This window comes from Engystomops pustulosus, chromosome 2, assembly GCF_040894005.1.
Source record: "Engystomops pustulosus chromosome 2, aEngPut4.maternal, whole genome shotgun sequence".
Taxonomy (NCBI): Eukaryota; Metazoa; Chordata; class Amphibia; order Anura; family Leptodactylidae; genus Engystomops; species Engystomops pustulosus.
In genome coordinates, this window is record NC_092412.1 from 59,128,345 (window position 1) to 59,148,723 (window position 20,379).

At 42.6% G+C, this 20,379-nt stretch overlaps 1 protein-coding gene across 3 annotated transcripts in view; it reads left to right on the top strand.

Moving 5' to 3' along the window:
• Nucleotides 1-20,379, top strand: part of POU6F1 (POU class 6 homeobox 1) — a 53,536-nt gene that overhangs the window by 17,025 nt on the left and 16,132 nt on the right. The window contains exons 1-4 of one of the 3 annotated variants that reach the window (XM_072134795.1): nt 1,070-1,458; nt 15,252-15,344; nt 16,558-16,645; nt 18,059-18,239. In XM_072134795.1, coding sequence (XP_071990896.1) covers nt 16,592-16,645; nt 18,059-18,239 — 235 coding nt within the window. In that variant the 5' untranslated portion in view covers nt 1,070-1,458; nt 15,252-15,344; nt 16,558-16,591. Of the gene's footprint in view, nt 1-1,069; nt 1,459-15,251; nt 15,345-16,557; nt 16,646-18,058; nt 18,240-20,379 lie in introns of those variants that run through there. The other 2 variants (XM_072134793.1, XM_072134794.1) reach the window with 2 other exon arrangements.

The window sequence follows — 20,379 nt, forward strand, 5'->3', positions numbered from 1 at the left end:
TGCGGAGACTCTTGGAGCAAGGCCTGGTGTCAAGGAGGGCAGCAAAGAAGCCACTTCTCTCCAGAAAAAACATCAGGGACAGACTGATATTCTAGAAAAGGTACAGGGAGTGGACTGCTGAGGACTGGGGTAAAGTCATTTTCTCTGATGAATCCCCTTTCCGATTGTTTGGAACATCTGGAAAACAGCTTGTTTGGAGAAGATAAGGTGAGCGATACCACCAGTCTTGTCTCATGCCAACTGTAAAGCATCCTGCAACCATTCATGTGTGGGGTGGCTTCTCAGCCAATGGAATTGGCTCTCTCACAGTCTAAAAACACATCCATGAATAAAGAATGGAAACCAGAATGCCCTCCAAGAGCAACTTCTCCCAACCGTAATACCAAGAGGTATTAGACTATAAAATGATCTCCTTGTATCTCCATTATTGTAATGACCCCTAGGAAAAAAAGGGATGTGCTATTTAGATTATATAGTGAAAGCCATAATACATTTCTTTGGTCAAAACATAACTTCCCACCAAACGAGTTATGCCCTATCCTAACTTGATGACCTGTGGGGGTCTCAGTGATGAAACCCCTACAGATCACGAGAATGAGGGTACCAAGGTACCTCCGTTGGACACCTTGTCGCTCCTGGAGAGGAGTGGAGCATAAGACCACACATGTCCATTCTGTTCCATTCATCTCTATGGAGTTGACGGAGATTGCCAAGCGTGGCGCTCGGACCCTCCGTTCTCGTGATCTGTGGGGGGGTCTCATCACTGAGATCAGCAAGTTAGGCCCTATCCCCAACTTGTTTGGTGAGAAAACCCCTTTAACATTTTTCAGCTTCCCAATACATTGCTTGGAATATTAAATATTGCCCCTAGGAAGTACAACTGGTCCTGCAGAAAACAAGTCATCTTACATCTCTGTAAATAGTAACATAAAGAAGATATCATATATATATAGAATTATTTAGTGATTACACCAGGAGGTTTGTGTCCCCCTCCTGTCAGGCACAGGCAGCAGAGAAAAGGGAGCCATGGCTCTTTAAGAGCAGCAGCAGCACTCCCCCTGCTCCTCACTCCATATTCAGCCTCAGTATGCAGCGCTCGTCCTGCATATATTATGTTCATGACGCAGCTGCAAAAAAATGTTCATGTAAAAACTGCATTCAACTTTATAAGAGGAGACGGCGGATTTGTGTATTTCCTTGTGTAACATTACACGGCATGAGGCTCGGGCAGCCGGTGCGGGCACAAGACGGGGCCACCCGATGATTAAATATTAATAAGAGGTGTCCCTGCTCTGCACCGAGCCCTCGTTATTCATGCAAATGCCCCTATTGTGCGGAGCCCCGGCTACAAGTGCTTTGTGACGGGAATTTATAATGAGCCGTCCCGGGTCACCGGAGCTGTGAGACCGACACCGAGGACGACGACTACTACTCCCGCCCGGAGCAGCCGCCATACGGGTGAGTAACTGTCCTTTCCTCACACCGCCGGGTGTACTGCTCATTACTAATGAAGAGAATGCGCGGAGGGCGGAAAATTCATGTTTTTACCTGTATTTTTTTATTAATATGCAATGTTGTTAATTAGCATAATTTATATATTTATGATAAGGGAGGGGGCGGGGAGCACAGGCCGCCGTTTTGCATGGGTCGTGTTGTGACTGCAGGACACGGGGGAGAAGTGATGAGGGAGGGGGCGGGGGATGGCGTACAATACAAGGAGAAGGGAAAAAGCACCCGGCAGCGGCGCTGCGGAGGGATACTCGTGTCATGTGGCGGCGCTATTTTCTCTCCCCCCTCAGTGTTCTCTGCTAATGGAGATGGAATTAACAATGCTAAAGCCTGCAGAATAGTACTCATACAGGGGGAAGTGCTCATTACCATGTTACTGTAACTCCTTCTTTTCCAGAGCTCATAAAAACAAGTTTTTTTTGTGTTTTAATTATAGTGGGGAAATAATGATGCAATAACATAGGTCATCGGAAGTAGTGACCGATCATAGTCATGCATCAATTATTGCGATGTATGCAGCAAAAGATTGTACTCCCTATGGGCGAATTCCACGTGTTTTTGTTGCGTTTTTAAGTGCATCCTAAACGCAAGGAGGAGGGAGTTTGGCCAAAATGCATATGACTTCACAATGAAATGCATGCGTTTCATGGGCAACACTTATGGGTTTTAGCCAAACCCCCTCCAACTTGCGTCTTGGATGCGTATAAAGATGCGACAAAAATGCCACGTGGGAATCCGCCCTATGAGTGAATTTTTCGGGTCCCCATGTACGCCACATATTACACAGATAATCTGAATGAAGTATCTGCAGCGTAATACAATAGTATAGGTTTTTATCCAAATCCCATGCACACTGCAGAAATTCTTACTTTATAAAGATTACCTCAGCCCCACTGCCGCAACAAACATTAAGAATTGACTGGTTTCTGATGCTTGCGGAAATGTTGTGACGTTCCCCAATCACTATCTTACAAAGTTTTCCACCATGTTTCCTGATGGGTGTGAGGACACCCTTCAGCACATAAAAGCACATTCCTTATTATTTCTTACAGCTGCCATTTGCAAAGAGTAAGGCTACATTCACATGATGTGTGCCCACCGTACCATAGTATGACGGGCATACATTGGGTCCAGGGAGAGGAAGAGGGGATGTCCTATCTTTCTTCTAGCTTTCTTGCGGCACTGCACCGTTCCTGTAGGGTGCCGTGTGCCCATTGCTATGTATGGGGGATGTATATACGTTCGTGAGAATGTAGCCTAAAGCCATGTTCAGGCGTTATGCTTCAACTGCATCTGAAGCCGCGATAGGAAGATTAACTCCAGAATTCAGATGGCTTTCAGGAACTAGCACCTTGGGGCACATTTACTTACCCGGCCCATTCGCGATCCAGCGGCGCATTCTCTGCACAGGATTCGGGTCCGGCCGGGATTTGTTAAGGTAGTTCCTCCGCCGTCCACCAGGTGGCGCTGCTGCGCTGAAAATCATCTCAACGCGCCGGAATGCACCACCTCGGACCAGGTGAAGGTAAGCGCTTCCTGAGCGACACTTTTTCGGTTTTTAAATGCGGCGGTTTTTCCGAATACGTCGGGTTTTCGTTCGGCCACGCCCCCCGATTTCCGTCGCGCGCATGCCGGCGCCGATGCGCCACAATCCGATCGCGTGCGCCAAAAACCCGGGGCAATTCATGTACAAGCGGCGCAAATCGGAAATATTCGGGTAACACGTCGGGAAAACGCGAATCGGGCCCTTAGTAAATGACCCCCCTTGTGTTTTGTCAGTTTTGCATTTTTGTTACTCCTCCCCAATGTGATGAAATTTTGTTTCAAAGCCAATTCAAACACAAGTTGTGAACGCAACCATACACAGATGATTGTCTGACCTACCAAAATCTTTGGGTTTGCCAAAAATCACCTGAGGGTGTGTTCACAGCTATGCTAGCGCTGCGTTTACAAACAGGCTTCGGCCCAATCGCGTATGGGTTTCTATTGAAACTTATACTCCATTCCAGGTTTGGACATCAAAAACTGAATATTCGGTCGCACCTTTAGCATCTGCTGAGAAGCATGTGTACCCTAGAAAATTATTTGGTTTGCAAGATACCACCAGAGGCAAGATGCCACCTGAGCAGGCCTCCATGACCTTGCTTGTTTCACTTTGCTATGGCAACCTGAGGGAACCAACTGGGCACAACAGTGTCATAAACGATGATACTTCTGCGTTTTTAAACACGTCCAAAATGCAAGTGGGAGGGGGTTAAGCTAAATGCATTTTGGTCAAAGCCCTCCCACTTTCTGGCATAGGAGCGCTGAAATAATCGTACTGCAAGAAATTGCAATTATTTTTGCGGCTATGGATCTGGAAGTGGATGTTATATATCTGGACTTTTCAAAGGCATTTGACACCGTGCCACATAAAAGGTTGGTATATAAAATGAGACTGCTGGGAATAGGAGAAAATCTGTGTATTTGGGTAAGTAATTGGCTTAGTGATAGAAAACAGAGGGTGGTCATTAATGGCAGATTCTCAGATTGGGTTGATGTTACCAGTGGAGTGCCACAGGGGTCAGTATTGGGGCCACTTCTTTTTAATATTTTTATTAATGACCTTGTAGTGGGTTTACACAGTCAAGTTTCAATATTTGCAGATGATACTAAGCTGTGTAAAGTAATAAATACTGAGGTCGATAGTTTAGCATTACAGAGGGATTTGTGGAAGCTTGAGGAGTGGGCAGAGAAATGGTTGATGAGATTTAATGTAGATAAATGTAAAGTTATGCACTTGGGCCATGAAAACAAAAAGTATAATTATGTTCTAAACGGTCAATTACTTAGTAAAACTGGAGCTGAAAAGGACTTGGGGGGATAGATGGTAAACTTAATTTTAGTGACCAGAGCCAGGCAGCTGCTGCCAAAGCAAATAAAATTATGGGATTTATCAAGAGAGGAATAGATTCTCATGATAAAGACATAGTTTTGCCCTTATACAAATCGCTGGTCAGACCACACATGGAATATTGTGTACAGTTTTGGGCACCAGTGTATAAAAAGGACATAGTAGAGCTGGAACGGGTGCAGAGGAGAGCAACCAGGATTATTAGGGGAATGGGGGAACTAGAATACACTGACAGATTACAAAATTTGGTATTACTCTGTTTAGAAAAAAGACGACTGAGGGGAGACCTCATTACAATGTACAAATACCTGAACGGACAGTACAAGGATCTCTCCAAAGATCTTTTTATACCTAGGCCTGTGACCAGGACAAGGGGGCATCCTCTACGCCTAGAGGAGAGGCGATTTTACCATCACCATAGACAAAGGTTCTTTACTGTAAGATCAGTGAGACTATGGAACTCTCTGCCGCAGGAGGTTGTTATGGCGAACTCTATGTACATGTTCAAGAGAGGCCTGGATGACTTTCTGGAGAGAAAAAATATCACTGGTTATGGGGATAAAACATTTAATTGTTAAAGGTTGGACTTGATGGACTTGCGACTTTTTCCAGCCTTATATACTATGATACTATGAAATAGACACCGTGTAGGTGTGTAGGGGTGTGGGCACCGGTGAAGTGGGCCAGCATGGGGTGTTCCTGCCCCGTGCCTGCGTATTTTGTAAAAACATTCAAAACATTTTTACGCATAGGTACGCCATGTAAAGCGCACACATTCTGATGCATGCATTTAAACGCATCCCAAAACGCCACAGCTACCCTGGGACTGCTTTCACACTTGCTGTTTTTGCTGCGTTTTGAAATGCATCAAGGAAAAAGGCATCTTATAATAGTTTATTTTTATCTTCACCAAAAAGTATGAGTTTGGGCAGAAACGTAGGGCAGAAACGTCACATGGGAATGCGCCCTCAGGCCACCAGCCCACGTGGCATGATGGCTGCTGGATTTACCCCTGGGGTTAGTCCACATCCATTATATATGCACCAGAAACTTGATGATGTAGTGTGGTTTCTCATAGGTCTTATGTTGTGATTTTGCCGCAAAATTTGCATTGCAAAGGTTAATTTTTGTACCATGATCTGCAGCAATGAGTAAGTCTCTTATTCACATTTCCGCTGCAGAATTTATACGAAATACAATTCACCGTTACTGTATTAGCTGTAGATTTACATCACAGAAATACAGCAAATCCTCAGGTAATCCACAACGTATGCAGTTATCCTAAAGCTGCTAAACCCCAGCTTCTGCACCCCCTCATGCTTCATCCCCTGATGCCTCCATGTATTGACATCTACATAATTCATGTTCAAATTAATAAATGGACTCCAAAATCTCTCCATAATCTTGGCCGCAAAGACGGTCTTCGCGAGATCTAGTTGTCTTCGTCATACATTAGCCTTATGCAGGGAAGCAGGAGTTAACGCTGAGGGGGAGTGGTGGTGGAAGATCTGGGGAGAGGTCTGCGAAGTGAGCTATAAATTATGTGCTCCTGGGCTGCTGGGAGGGTGAGAGGAGTCCTCTGCTGTGTGTCTGAGGTCTGATTATGTATTCCTGAAGGGCTGAGCTATCATTAGCATGCTACTTACAAGACTCGCACTGTAACCATGCTTGGCAGACAGCTTGGAGTCTGCTCTATGTAATGCGCTGGAGCTCTGCATGACTACCTACTGCACTTACCTCTTGTTTGCACATTTCTAATGTCTACATAGCCAAATGCATTGTCTGAAACCCTATTAAACACAATTTACAACCCCCAATTTAGTTAATTAGATCCCGGGCATTATTTTTATTTTTTTTACTAGGACATTTGTAGGTTTTATAGGATGTAATAAAGAGGTTTTGGCTTTTTCTCCTGCAATCATTAAAACCCTGAAGGTTCATGGTTTAGAGACTAGAACAAACCTTTTTACTACGGAGGTTTTCAACCTTTTATTACGTCGCTGTCTGATCTTGAGTTAAAAATAAAGTAAAAGTGAAATGTGCTACCTGCATGATTTGTGACAAGCTGCAATTATAGAATTTTTCAGACCATTTGCTGTGGTACAGGGAATTTATCAACAGATAATGCTATATTTTTTTTTGTATCATTGATGACTTTCAAACAACAACTCACAATTTTTAGTACAATTGGTACTGGTTCAGTTTTCATTTGTTTTTTTTTTCATTTTTGCAGTCATTATTTTTTTCTTTTTTGTGCAGTTCCATGGAACTAATAGCCATGATTCAATGCAGTCTGTATTTTTACAATAAGAATGTTTTTCAAGGACAGCTTCCACGTATTTTTGCTGATGCCAGAAAAATGGAATGAGGACGTCTGGTCAGATCCTACGGACCAAGCAACGTGCAGTGGATAAGAGTCCTTGCTTCAAAAAGAAATATGATGCTAGGAGTCCCTGTATGTTGGCCAAACTACAGCAGTTACAGTGTCTATTCAGTGGCTATTCAGCCAAATGACAGGGACTTCTTGCATCATATTTCTCTATGTGCACTGCACTGTACTTGGTCCATGGGATCTGACACATGGGTCTGTTTCTACTGACCAACCATGCTCTTCTGCAGCCGGCGGGCGGATTGCCATGTGGCATTTTGGCCACGTTATTAAACACATCCAAAACGCAAGTGAGAGGGGGTTAGGCCAAAACGCTAAAAAAACCCTACGTGGGAATCTGCCCTAAGAGCTCATGTACACGAATGGACAGCTAGCAAACATACCCATATCTTTCTATAGCTTCTCAGTCTGTCCGAAAGCAGAAATGTTATCTAATTTATTAAAGGGGACTTGTTACCATGGACCTCATTTTCACTAAAGACAGGTTGTAGAAGCCCATCACACCTGCAGTGCAAATGTGTCTTTCTGCCTTTTCTAAGCAATTGCGTTACAATATAATTGTGTGTTATAAATTACCTTGGATCCTGACAAAGTGCTCTGTTGAGTCACAGGGGTTGGGCTTTGGTTTGGATGCATATCAAAAAACAACACACAACTTGTCTGTGTTGCAGACTCTTCAGCTGTCAGCCCCCATCTTTGTGCTCCTGTACAGCTCCTCCCTCCTGCATCTTCACAGAGCTTACAGCCTGGTGAGCTGACATCAGTGGAAGAGGGAGGAGCTGTACAGGAGCACAAAGGTGGGGACTGAGAGCAGAGGAGTGAGAAACACAAACAAGTCACTTTTTTTTAAATGCATCCAAACCAAAGCCCAGCCCCTGTGACTTAACAGAGGATTTTGTCAGGGTGCAAAGTAAGTTATAACACACAATTATATAGTGATGCAAATGCTTAAAAAAGGCATATTTGCACTGCAGGTGTGATGGGCTTCTGCAACCTGTGAAAATGAGGTACCTGGTGAGAGGTTCCCTTTAAAATTTGAATTTTCCCCTTTCTTATTTAAGCAGTTTGTTTAAATCTTAAATCCTGTAGCCAGCCTGTCCCATGTAGTATACAGCTAACCTGCCCCCTGTAGTATACAGCCAGCCAGCCCCCTGTAGTATACAGCCAGCCCCCTGTAGTATACAGCCAGCCAGCCCCCTGGAGTATACAGCCAGCCCCCTGGAGTATATAAAACAACATGGAAAAGACAGAGGGCGGCGCCTCAAGTAATTCCTCACGACAAGTGAATAATCAGGGTCCCACATGTGTGGGGCTGCTCACCTTGCTGTTTCTTGGGTGGAAGCAATACATAACAACTTGGAACTGGAAAAGGTTTTCCGATGATCCTCAGTAGTTGTCAATGGAACGTAGCCAAGACCATGTGCTAGAATCAGCTGCCAATATTCCAAAAAAAGGGCCGAAAACCCCAAAAAACACAGGGTCCCCGAGATAATATGGAATACAACAGAGGGGGCTAAATAGGAACTGCCAAACATAGGCCAGACCTATAGGCGCTGAAAGCAGGCACTATAGTTCTACATAAGGGTGTCTATATCAAAAGGAGTTTTGACTCTTACTCCAAATAAAGTTAAATGGTTTTAATATTATAAAACAATGTAAAAACAAAGTATCCAATGATACAATAAAAAGACAAGTTAAGAACAGTCCTTGTTTACATGTTTCGGGATGGCACCTTCAAGAGAACCCGTCATGCAAAATAACCCCCCTAAACTAAATATATTTTCATAAACTGCCATTAGAGAGCATTGCCTCTATCCCTTCATTGTCCCTCTACATGCCTGTAAACCTAAGCAATGAGGTCCTAAAGCTGTATGCAAATGACCTGTGAAATGTCCAATGAAGCATTAGCATATTCAAGCTGTCCACTCTATTCATGAGTGGGAGGCACAGCCACACCCCCAGTGCTTGACTGACAGCCTGTATAATGATGTGAGGCTGTATAATATATGCTTCCTGGTGCTGGTGGCCACTCCCCCTGCAGCATGTGTGTGTGTTTAGGAGAGATACAGCAGCTCCAGGCTGCAGCCATGTTACAGCAGAACGTGTCAGATTCATGTGTAGCTGATGTCTGTGTCTCTCACCTGTATATTAGGAGGATGCAGCATGTCAGCAGATGACATACACACACTAGCAATGCTTTACTATACATTACACACAGACATGAGCAGGGGGAGGAGAGGGGAGGGGTAACAGGGGTGACATCGCTGCCTCTGACCATGTGACCAGCCTCATTTACATGATAAAGAATAGATGATTTTACAATAATTAATGTATGAAATAACTAGATAAAGGCTGTGATGGGATCCTTGTGAGCTGCTCCAACAGGTAGAGGTGACAGGACTAGTGACACAGACCTGATGACAGGTGTCCTTTCAATGAGAATAGGATACCCATTCCCTGGATAGCTGGGGGGCCCATTCTAATGATCAGTGGGGGACCAAGCAATCCTGAGAATAGGGGATAACTTAAATACTTGGGACAACCCCTTTAAAGAAGTCTTACATTTGTAATCATGACATATATGTAAGACTTACTATTGTCCTTCAGAAAATATTTTTGGGCAGACAATAACAGATGGCATATTCCTGTTATGTGCAGTGGCTGTATCCTAGTAGATAAACACCCTTTTCTCTATATACTAGGGAATGTAGCATCCTTTAGAGCAGTTCCCTAGGTAACGTTGTACATGTGCTGCTAAAATATACAATAGGTGAAATGTATGCATGCAATAATTAGGATCTGAATGTCATCCAAGCTGGTGATTCAGGATGCCAATGAAGTAAAAATAACACAAGGGCAGCACTAATGGAATTAACAGCTTCAGCAACTTGACAAATAGAAGCTGAGAAAATCTGGAACAATTACATTGGCGGTTCAGATGCATATGCAGGACAAGAAGTAATTTAAATTTTGGATTTGCAACAATTCACACACTAGTAAATCTGACAATACTTTTTTTTAGCATGTATGATAATTGGGACATGTTTGGATTATTTGAGTCAAAAGATTGCATAACTGGGTTTTCCCATCTTGTGTGTTTATGAAATATCTACAGGAACAATTCAAGGTGACAGGCAGCTATGTGCACATGATGTCCCCTGCTGTACACAAAGCCTGGCATGTACAGGTGGTCCCCAACTTAAAGGGGTTTTCCCAGGAAAGAAAATTCTCACATTTCAATTCCCTAGTGATGTTAACACAATAAAGATCATTTTAACCCTTTATTTTACAATTTTACTCAGTTTTATTGCTGTTTTATCTTATATCTCTCCCTCAACTGCTCAATGCAAAATCCCAGAGTGTGGGCGGGCCCTCTCTAAGCAGACACATAATGTGTCTTATGACCCATTATGACCCATCTAGATTTGTGGGGCGACAATGTGGTCAATGAGACAGACAGAAATCTCATCTGCACAATCTCATCCAAGATGGCAGCCCACCCTAAGTCAGAAGTTACTTGTGAGGGTTGTGTCTAAGGGCAACTGAAATTGTGTACACCAGGACTGATAGAGACTGGTTGGACTTTCACATATCTGTGAAATGCAGCATTTTTGTTAATAACAGTGCATTAGAGAATGTGTTTATTTTGTTATCTTGAGTACATATAAGAAACTTGTCTTCTTGGGAATACCCCTTTAAGGACACCTGATTTACAGACGACCCCAGGTTACAGACTGACCTCTCTACCCACTGTGACCTCTGGTGAAGCTCTCTGGATGGTTTACTTTAGTCCCAGACTACAATTATCAACTGTAAGGTGTTCCTGTGACAGGAAAAAATGTGGAAAATCTAATTGTCAGGGCCAAAAAAAATTCTCGGGAGCTATAATTAGAAAATATACCAGTTCCATCTTGCATACATATTTAACTTAAGAACAAACCTAGAGAACCTATCTTTTACATAATCTGGGGACTTCCTGTAAACCAGAATGACGTTAGAGGAGAAACATGCTAAAGACCTGGTATAAATGCTAAAAAATTATTTGTACCGTGTTAGCCAGTGGTTATGAAGATGAAATTACTCAATTTTTGATACCTTGCATTGGCTACCCCACCAGTAACACCTGCCATTGGTGCTGGCACCCACAAGGTTTGGTGTGAACCTGAACTTTTGGTTTTGACTTATTGAAGTTATTATAAATTTAATGATGGATAAAATTCTATCAGATGCAAATGAACATATGCTTGCCCGGCTGTAGCCTGGGCTAGCATACAGCTGGGCACTGAAGGGAGGAAGGGAGCCTGGCCGTACGAACAGGAAAAGTTTGAGCAAGCTCTATCTTTTTTCCATTTATGGTACGGTACAGTGGGCGAAATGTCCATTAATATGAATGGAAGTATTGCCCATTGAAATTAATGCGGCTGTATGGTACCCGTACCGAAATGGGTAGCATACAACTGAAATAAAGTGATCATGTGCAAGGGGCCTTTATCAGTAATATACAGTATAAAAACATATTTACTAAAAACAAACATTTGGGGTGCAGTCAGCAAAAACTGTAGCACTTGCATGAAACATGGTTTTTAATGTATAATGTATCCAAATGCATTGTGGGAGTGCATCTTAAAGGGGTTGTCTTATTTTAAGAAGTTATCCTCAGTCCACCAGATAGGGGATAACTTCCTATTCAGTGAGGATCTGACAGCTGCAATCCCCATGATTATGAGAACGGGACCCTCAGCAATTAGGACAATGCAGATCCTGTCCCCCCTATGTGTGGAGTGGCAAGCCCTGTGCTCCATCAATTCTATAAGAGCAGATGAAGATTGCCAAGCACATTACTCAGCTAATTCTAGCTGATCATATAGAACTTAAAGGGGTATTCTCAATAGGGCATTCATATCTGGATAAATGTATTTCAAAAATATATAACATTTTCCAAATAAATGTTATTAAAAAAAAATTACCACTTTTCAGCTTTCTTCATTACACTGCATCTCTGCCATGGCTGTGTAAAGCCACGGTAGTCAATGGTTACGGCCCCGCAGCAGTTCGGTAGCGGTGGCCGCGCAGGTGCAAAGAAACTAGTAGTTTGCCATGAGTGAGACCGCCGGGGATCGCGAACGCGCACTACCTACGCATGCGCCATTGAATTATTCCCGGCCACCTCACTCCCAGCCGGCTGTATTGTCACCGCCAGCGGCCGCGCATGCGCGCTACAATCATGCACGGCCGCCTCAGAAGTCCTCCCACCCACCTCAATACTTCCCGCCCAACTCAAGCAACTCCCATGCAGTTTCAAACAGGGCAGCCGAGGGACATGCGCAGTAGCCCCTGTGCCGTCCTGCTTACCTCACTGATTTCTGAAGTGACATAAGTATACCCCGGGTCCCCATGTAATAAAAATAAATGTCTAAATATCAATAATTTCACATTGAACACAGTATAAAATAAGTGTATATATATGAGTGTGTGTATATATATATATTTGTATTTGAATATACATGCGCACACACACACACATATATATATGTGTGTGTGTGCATGTATATTCATATACAAATATATATACACACACACTCATATATATACACATACATACACAGATATATATACATAAATAAATATATACATTATATATGTATGTGTATAAACGTATGAGTATATATATATGTATGTATATAAATGTATATGGATGCATATGTGTGTATGTATATATCTATGTGTATGTATATATATATATGTGTAAATGTATATAATGAGGCACATTTACTAATGGTGCAAACGCCGCACTTTCGTCTGGTTTCACGAAATTTTCCGATTTGCGCCAAATTACCCCAGGTTTTTGGGCATCGCCGCCAGCATGCACGTGACGGAAATAGGGGGGGGGGCGGCGGCGGCGTGGCCGTAAGAAAACCCGACGGATTCGAAAAAAATGCCGTATTAAAAAAAAAAAAGGGTTGCTTGACACGCGCTTACCTGCGCCCAGCGTAGGTTGGTGAACTCCGACGAACTTCAGCGCAGCAGCGACACCTGGTGGACATCGGGCGCACTACCTTAGTGAATCGCCGGAAGACCCGAATCCTGCACAGACAACGCGCCGCTGAATCGCGACAGGACCGGGTAAGTAAATCTGCCCCATTGTGGCTACCATTTTGCTATGTGCCCACACCTGCATCCCCAGACACATTGTGGCTGCCATTCCCATCTCTGCCCAGACCTGCATCCCCAGACACACCGTTGGTGCCATTTTGCTATGTGCCCACACCTGCATCCACAGACACATTGGGGGTCATTTACTAAGGGCCCGAATCGCGTTTTTCTGACAGGTTATCCGAAAAATTCAGATTTGCGCCGATTTTCCCTGAATTGCCCTGGATTTTGGTGCACACGATCGGACTGTGGCGCATTGGCGCTGGCATGCACGCGACAGAAATTGGGGGGCGTGGTCGTATGAAAACCCGACGGATTCGGAAAAGTGTCACTTGACACGCGCTTACCTGCACCCAAGATAGGACGGTGAACTTCAGTGCATTCCGATGAACTTCAGCGCAGCAGAGACACCTGGTGGATGTCGGAGGAACTACCTTAGTGAATCCTGGCAGAACCAGAATCCTCCGCAGAGAACGCACCGCTGGATCGCGAATGGACCGGGTAAGTAAATCTGCCCCATTGTGGCTGCCATTCCCATCTCTGCCCAGACTTGCATGCCTAGACACATTGGGGCAGATTTACTTACCTGGTCCCGTCGCGATCCCGCGGTACGTTGTCTGACAAGGATTCGGGTCTGGCGCGATTCACTAACATCGTGCGCCCAAGTTCCTGCAGGTGTCCCTGCTGCGCCGAGGTCCGCAAGAGTGCACCTTCTTCCTGGTGCATGTGAGTGCTTGATCTTGCGACACATTTCGTTTTTAAATTCCACGTTTTATTCAGAAGCCGTCGGGTTGTCCGGCGGCCATGCCCCCCCGATTTATGTCGTGTACGAGCCGATGTCACGTACGAGCTGATGCGCCAAAATCCCAGGTCAATTCGGTGCAAAACGGAAATATTTGGGAAACCCAACGAAACTGCGACTTTCGGACCCTTAGTAAATGAGCCCCATTGTGGCTGCTATTCCCCTTTGTACCCACACCTGCATCCCTAGACAGATTGTGGCTGGAATTCCTCTCTGTGCCCAGACCTGCATCCCCAGACACACTGGGGCAGATTCATCAAGCTGTCTAAAAGACAGAATATTCTTAGTTGCCCATGGCAACCAATCACAGCTCTCCTTTGAAATATATATTCATGAGCACTAAAATGAAAGCTGAGCTGTAATTGGTTGCCATGGGCTACTAACAATATTCTGACTTTTAGACAGCTTGATAAATCTGCCCGACTGACTGCCATTTTCCTATGTGCCCACACCTGTTTGCCAGAAACATTCTGTATGAAGCTGGCAGTAGAGCTAACCTAGGAGCTACTGATTTCTGACAGAATAAAACTGTCAATGAGATGTGTTCAGGAAGATCTAATCCTGTCAGATGAGGATGATCGATGCAGGGGACGGGGTGGGCTGAATGTGACTGGGAAAGAGTGATATTTTATGTGGGAAGAGGGAAGGTAAGTAATGTGAATACAGTGAACTGATGGTTCTCTGCATAACACTACATACCTCTTCTTCTTCCAACTATACTGGAGCTGCAGGAGCGTGCACGTGCTTCTACAGCTCCTCCAGTGGGTGTGATAGAAGCCCCGCCCACACAGCAGACATGATGATGACGTTCTGTGCTACAGAATGAGCTGTGATGGCAGCTATTGCTCAATAAATATGCCACATCCCATGCTCCAATACTTTTAAAACACACTTATATTCATTATGAGGGCATTGTGTTTTTCAAAGCCCTTGATGAGAATACCCCTTTAATGCATCGTCAGGGCACATGCTTGGCCTGCAGCTCTACACAATAGTGGGAACAGGATCCCATTTCTCCACGTTGTTTAGGGGTCATGTTCTCATTATGGGTCCTAGCTGTTATGCCCTGTCCAATAGATAACCACCTTAAAGCAGAACAAAGTTCATTGCATGGGTTTATTTTGGGTTAGCAGCCTTCCCACTTGGTGTTTAAAAAAAAACCAGAAGAAATCTTAAAAAAATATGTTTACAGATGGGTTGCTAGAAATCTTATGGTAAATCTGGAAGTCTGCAAGCGAAATAGACTGTTTGGCCCTGAACCACATGTTTCCTGGCAAAATTCACGACCTGAACGGGTGATGTACAACTTTTCTCTTATGTGGTCCCTGTGTGATACATTAGGACGTTCAGTATGCAGAACACATCGCTTCTCCCTGAAAGGTTCTCTTTAAAGGGGTTTTCCAGCTTATTGATATTAATGACCTACCAATTGGATTTGACGCCTTTTCAATAAAAAATTTCTAAATGTATAATTATTCATTTGTATTTGTATTTATTTGCCACAGTGAAAATCAATGCTTTGCTGTGAAATGGATATTACTGAAACTGAGTATCAACAGAAAAATCCACTAGTTACTTCAAGCACTGAAGACTACTAGGTAAGTCATCATGTGCTCTTTACCTACAACATAGAGAAGTAGTACACAACGTGCAGACACTAGTTACGGGATACATTCTTCTTGCTTATACAAACTAATAAGCTTTCCGTTCAGTACATTAGTGGTTCATCAGTACAGGGGCCTTGGGTAGCTTACATCTGACAAATACTCACTGCCCTCCAGTCTTCTCTTGCTCCAGTTCCCAATGTATGATGTGTCCTGACACTCTATGAACACTACAGCAAGTGTGGTCTGGAGCAGAAGAAGAGTGAGGGGAGGTGAGTAATTATTTATTTTATTATCGAGGTTGGAGTCCTAATTATAATGATCTGGGGTCTAAATTATTATTCATTATCTGGTCTGGGAGGTATGCATTTCTTTCATTATTTAATTTGGGGGTCTGTAGGCTGATTTTTATTAATTATTTGGTTTCGAGTTTGTATATTTATTAAAGGGAGCATGGCATATCTGGATACCTCTGCAAGTAATGGGTGAGAAATCCTACTTTTAGATTCAGTTTGGAACATGGCCACCGACTTGAAAGCTGCCGTACTGGATCAAGGGCAAATTTATTCCAGTGGGAACGTGGTCATGTACCTTATCAGAGAAGACAAGAATTGTCTCAGAAATCGATTGTCACAATCAGATCTGCAATATCTTTTATGGTTGTGGTTGTAAAGTTATCAGCAGAGATATTCTCATGCAGATTTAATCGTATGTACACCTTGAGTTCGGTGTTCAGCACCATGGACAACATGTCAAATAACTGTGCATTGTAACGTTCTGTGTTGATGACTTTTGAACCACAAGAGATATTAGGAATCTGATTGTGGCAATTGATTTCTGCTCTGCTTTGACAGCTACATGATTCCCTTCGCATTGGAAAAACTTGCCTTTGACCTAATATAGCAGCTTACTAAACGGTGGTCCGGTTCTGAACATAGCCTAAAAGATCGTCCCCCTCATCCATTACTGGCTGGGTATCACATTTTTTCATTTTCGTTTCTCAGAAAAAACCCTTTTGATGATATTTTGTGGTAAACTATAAACCTCTAGTTAGTGGGTTTTTCTTTATAAATGTATTTTAAAGAGATATCTATGCAGGTTAATATCTATAGTGAAGTCTAGAATTTACACCTGGCATACTATATATTCACTTGCTGTGACACCTACCACACTAGGATAATATATCTTGGACTGTCTTGTTTCTTAGCATGCAGGAGGCGTGAGGGCATCTTCATAACACTATGGATACTGGTACTGTAAAAAAGCATGATTCGCCACTTACAGTCAATGAACAGGTAATTTTTACTATATCAATATATATAATATTGATATTTGTAATATAAATTACATAATTTGACCATGGCCCAATGCTAAATGCTAAATTCATTATCCAGGCTGTGAATTAGGTTATTATTGAGTTATTTGTTATAAGGTGTTATTGTTTATCTCTTTAGATTAAAACACGCCCAGTAGAGTCGAATGACATTGGTAAGCTAAAAATGGAAAATTGTGTTAAGCATCATGCACACGACCATGTGCTGATAGGGGCAGAAAACAGAGGAATGATTGTGACCCATTTCGGCCGGCCCATTTCGACACTCACCCCTCCTTGGTAGTTGGATGGCCAAGAATAGGACCTGCTATACAATCTGCTGTGGTTAGACATGGCGGCCTCACCGCAGCATAAAAGAGGTCAATGGTGGCCATGTATGGTTGTGTTCATGAGGCCTAATAATCAAAGGGTTGTACCTAGTTAGCAAGTTTTAGTGATAACTTCATGATCAGTGGGGGACTAATTGATTCCAAGAATGGAGTTCCATTCCCCAATATGAATGGAGCAGCTGCTCTGTTTGTCTCTAATGAGACAGCTGGAGAATTGTGTACTCAACTATGGCTGTGCCAATGTGGATATATGGAGGGCATTTGCTTTTGCAATCCTTTTGGGAAAGGTAACCTTTGGATAGTTGATAACTTGCTGACTCGGTCCAACACCTTTAAAGGGGTGTTCCCATTTAAGCAAATTAATGAATGTTATTGTTTGCATTATACAACTTTCCAGTATATGTTCTGTATCCATTCCTCACGATTTTCTAGAGCTCTGCTTGCTGTCATTCTATAGAAAGCTTTTATGTTTACTGCCAGTGGACAGAAATCTGTCCATGATCACACAGCTCTAATTAATCTCTATGATAAGAGCCGTGCACCTGTGTGACCATGGTCAGATTTCTGTCCACTGGCAGTAAACATAAACGCTTTCTATAGAATGACAGCAAGCAGAGATCTAGAAAACCTTAAGGAATGGATACAGAAAGTCGATTGGAAAATTGTATAACTTTTTATCTTAAAACATTAACATTAATATTGCACATAATACAGTATCATATAGGCCGATTACACATAGATGTATGCAGCCTGTATATATGTGCTGTATGGTGGCATGATCCCACGGGTTGCACACAGTACAGTGGACACGAGTCCCTGCATTATATATATATACAGATGGCAGAGCGAACTTGCCTGCATTATATTTCTATAGCTGTACAATATTATATACTAGACATCAGAAACAGCTTACACAGATTTTCATCATATTACTCATCTGGAATAACATGTATCTTAATCCTAAATTGTATTCATCTAGTATAGAATGACTATTGTACAGTTGTGTTTTTATAATGTTATGTCTGTTTGGGAATCTTCCTTTGCAGGTGATTGTGATGTCTGGTCATGAGACCATTCGGGTGTTAGAAGTAGGTGTTGATGCACCAACTCAACCAGAAGAGTCTGGAAAGGCCTTGGACCCGCCAGTAACTGAACCTTCACTTATTAATAGTTTATCAAGAGAGATGCTGCTGTGCCAAGCTGAGAATTCAAGTACAGAGTCTGTAGGTATGGTTTTGGTGAAAAAGTGGATGCAATTTATCCTAAGAACATCTTAGGGCTCATGCACGCAAACCGAGCCTCAAAAAATCAGGCTGTGCGCCCGGCAGACATGGGCGCACCCCTACCCATATCCATTTAAAGTGCCTGGCTGCACCGCGATCCAGGCAGGAATATCACTGTTCTATATTTTGCAGCATAGTGGAGTCTAATAGAAATAAATGAGCTAGCTGCAATTTGTGTATGAGGCCTTATAGTAATGTACAGCAGTAACTAAATTTTCCTTGCATAGCCAATAGGCACTGGATCTGAAACAAGGGCACCAAAATTTCATTTAACCCTTTAAGGATCTCGCCCTTTTTTGTTTTTTTCATTTTTATTTTTCACTCCCCACAATCAAAAATGTATAGCTCTTTTTTTTTTTTTTAACACGTAAAGAGCTCTGTGACGGCTTGAGTCTGTATAACAAATTGCACTTCGTAGTGATGGTATTTATTATTCCATGTACTGGGAAGCAGGAAAAAAAATTAAAAATGCAGTGGTATTGTTAAATAACGCTTTTGCTGTGTTTTCTTGTGGGCTTGGAATTTACGGCTTTCACTGTGCGCCACAAATGACATGTCTTCTTTATTCTTTGGGTCGGTGTGATCACGTGGATACCAAATTTGTATAGGTTTTATGATGTTTTCATACATTTACAAAAATTAAAAACTTGTGTAGAATTTTTTTTTTTAATTTTGCCATCTTCTGGCGCTAATAACTTTTTTTTTATAGTTTGGTGTACAGAGCTGAGGGTGGTATTTTTTGTGACTTCTCATGAAGTTTTCAATGCTATCATTTTTAAGACTGTATGACCTTTTGATCACTTTTTATTGGTTTTTTTATATTTTTAAAAATGGCAAAAAAGTGGCTAGTTTCCGTTACGGTGTTAAATGCATTGAAAAACGGTTATTATATTTTGATAGAGCGGGCATTTTCAGATGCGGCGATACCTAATGTGTTTGGGATTTTTACTGTTTATTTATATTTATATCCGTTCTAGGGAAAGGGGGGTGATTTGAATTTTTAGGTTTTTTTTATTATAGTTTTTTTAAAACTTTTTAAAATTTTTACTTATACTTTTTTTCACACTCCCTAGGGTACTTTAACCCTAGGTTGTCTGATTGATCCTACCATATACTGCCATACTACAGTGGGGATTTTCCTCATCATTCATTACAATGTGCTGATAGCACATTGTAATGAAAGTGCTAAAACGAGACGGTCTCGTTTCTTCACATTAACCGAGGCTGTCATGGCTGCACATCGCCGCTCCCCGATGACGTCTCGGGCGGTGATGTGTGGGCTAACACCCGTGGATGTTACCGGTAAGCCCATGGGCCCTCTCCATGGATGTTACCAGTCAGCCCATGAGCCCTCTTCATGCACCCGCAGCCGACCTGTGACGTGTTATAACGTCACGGGTTGTGAAAGGGTTAAAGAAGACATGTCGCCATAATTTTACCCCCCAGACTTACAATGTCTGCTGATAAAGGGTTACAAGTTCTAACCATATCATCTAAAATTAGCTGCCAGAGAGGCACTGTACCTTAATTACAGCCATTTTTCTGATATGCAAATTAGCTTTACTGACTCAAGTCTAGTGGCTGTGACTCTTCTCTCTTCCAGGCTGCCAGTGAAACCACGCCCCCTGACATCTCTGTGTCTCTTCGAATCACTGCTCTGTTTTCTTGTACTTAGGGACTGTCTTCTAATATTGAAATACAGACATATAAAGCTCTATCTACTTATAGAAAATATTGTGTCAATATTAACCGACCCCCCCCCCCATTTCTGTCGCATGAAAGCCGACGTAGTTGTGCCAAAATCCGTTCGCGTGCAACACAATCCACTGTTACAGCCGCACAAAACCAGAAAACGTTGGGAAGTCCGCTGAAAGTGTGTCCACTGACCCTTAGTAAATAAGCCCCACAGTATACCGGCTGGTATATGATGCATCTCTATGGGAGGGAGTAGCTTGATTTTATTTTACAAACTATGCAGAATTTGTTAATGAAATATATTGGAAAAACGTTCACCACATCCACCTACACATAATATAAAAAATTATCTCACATGATGGTTACACTTTAAATTAAAAGTCAATTAA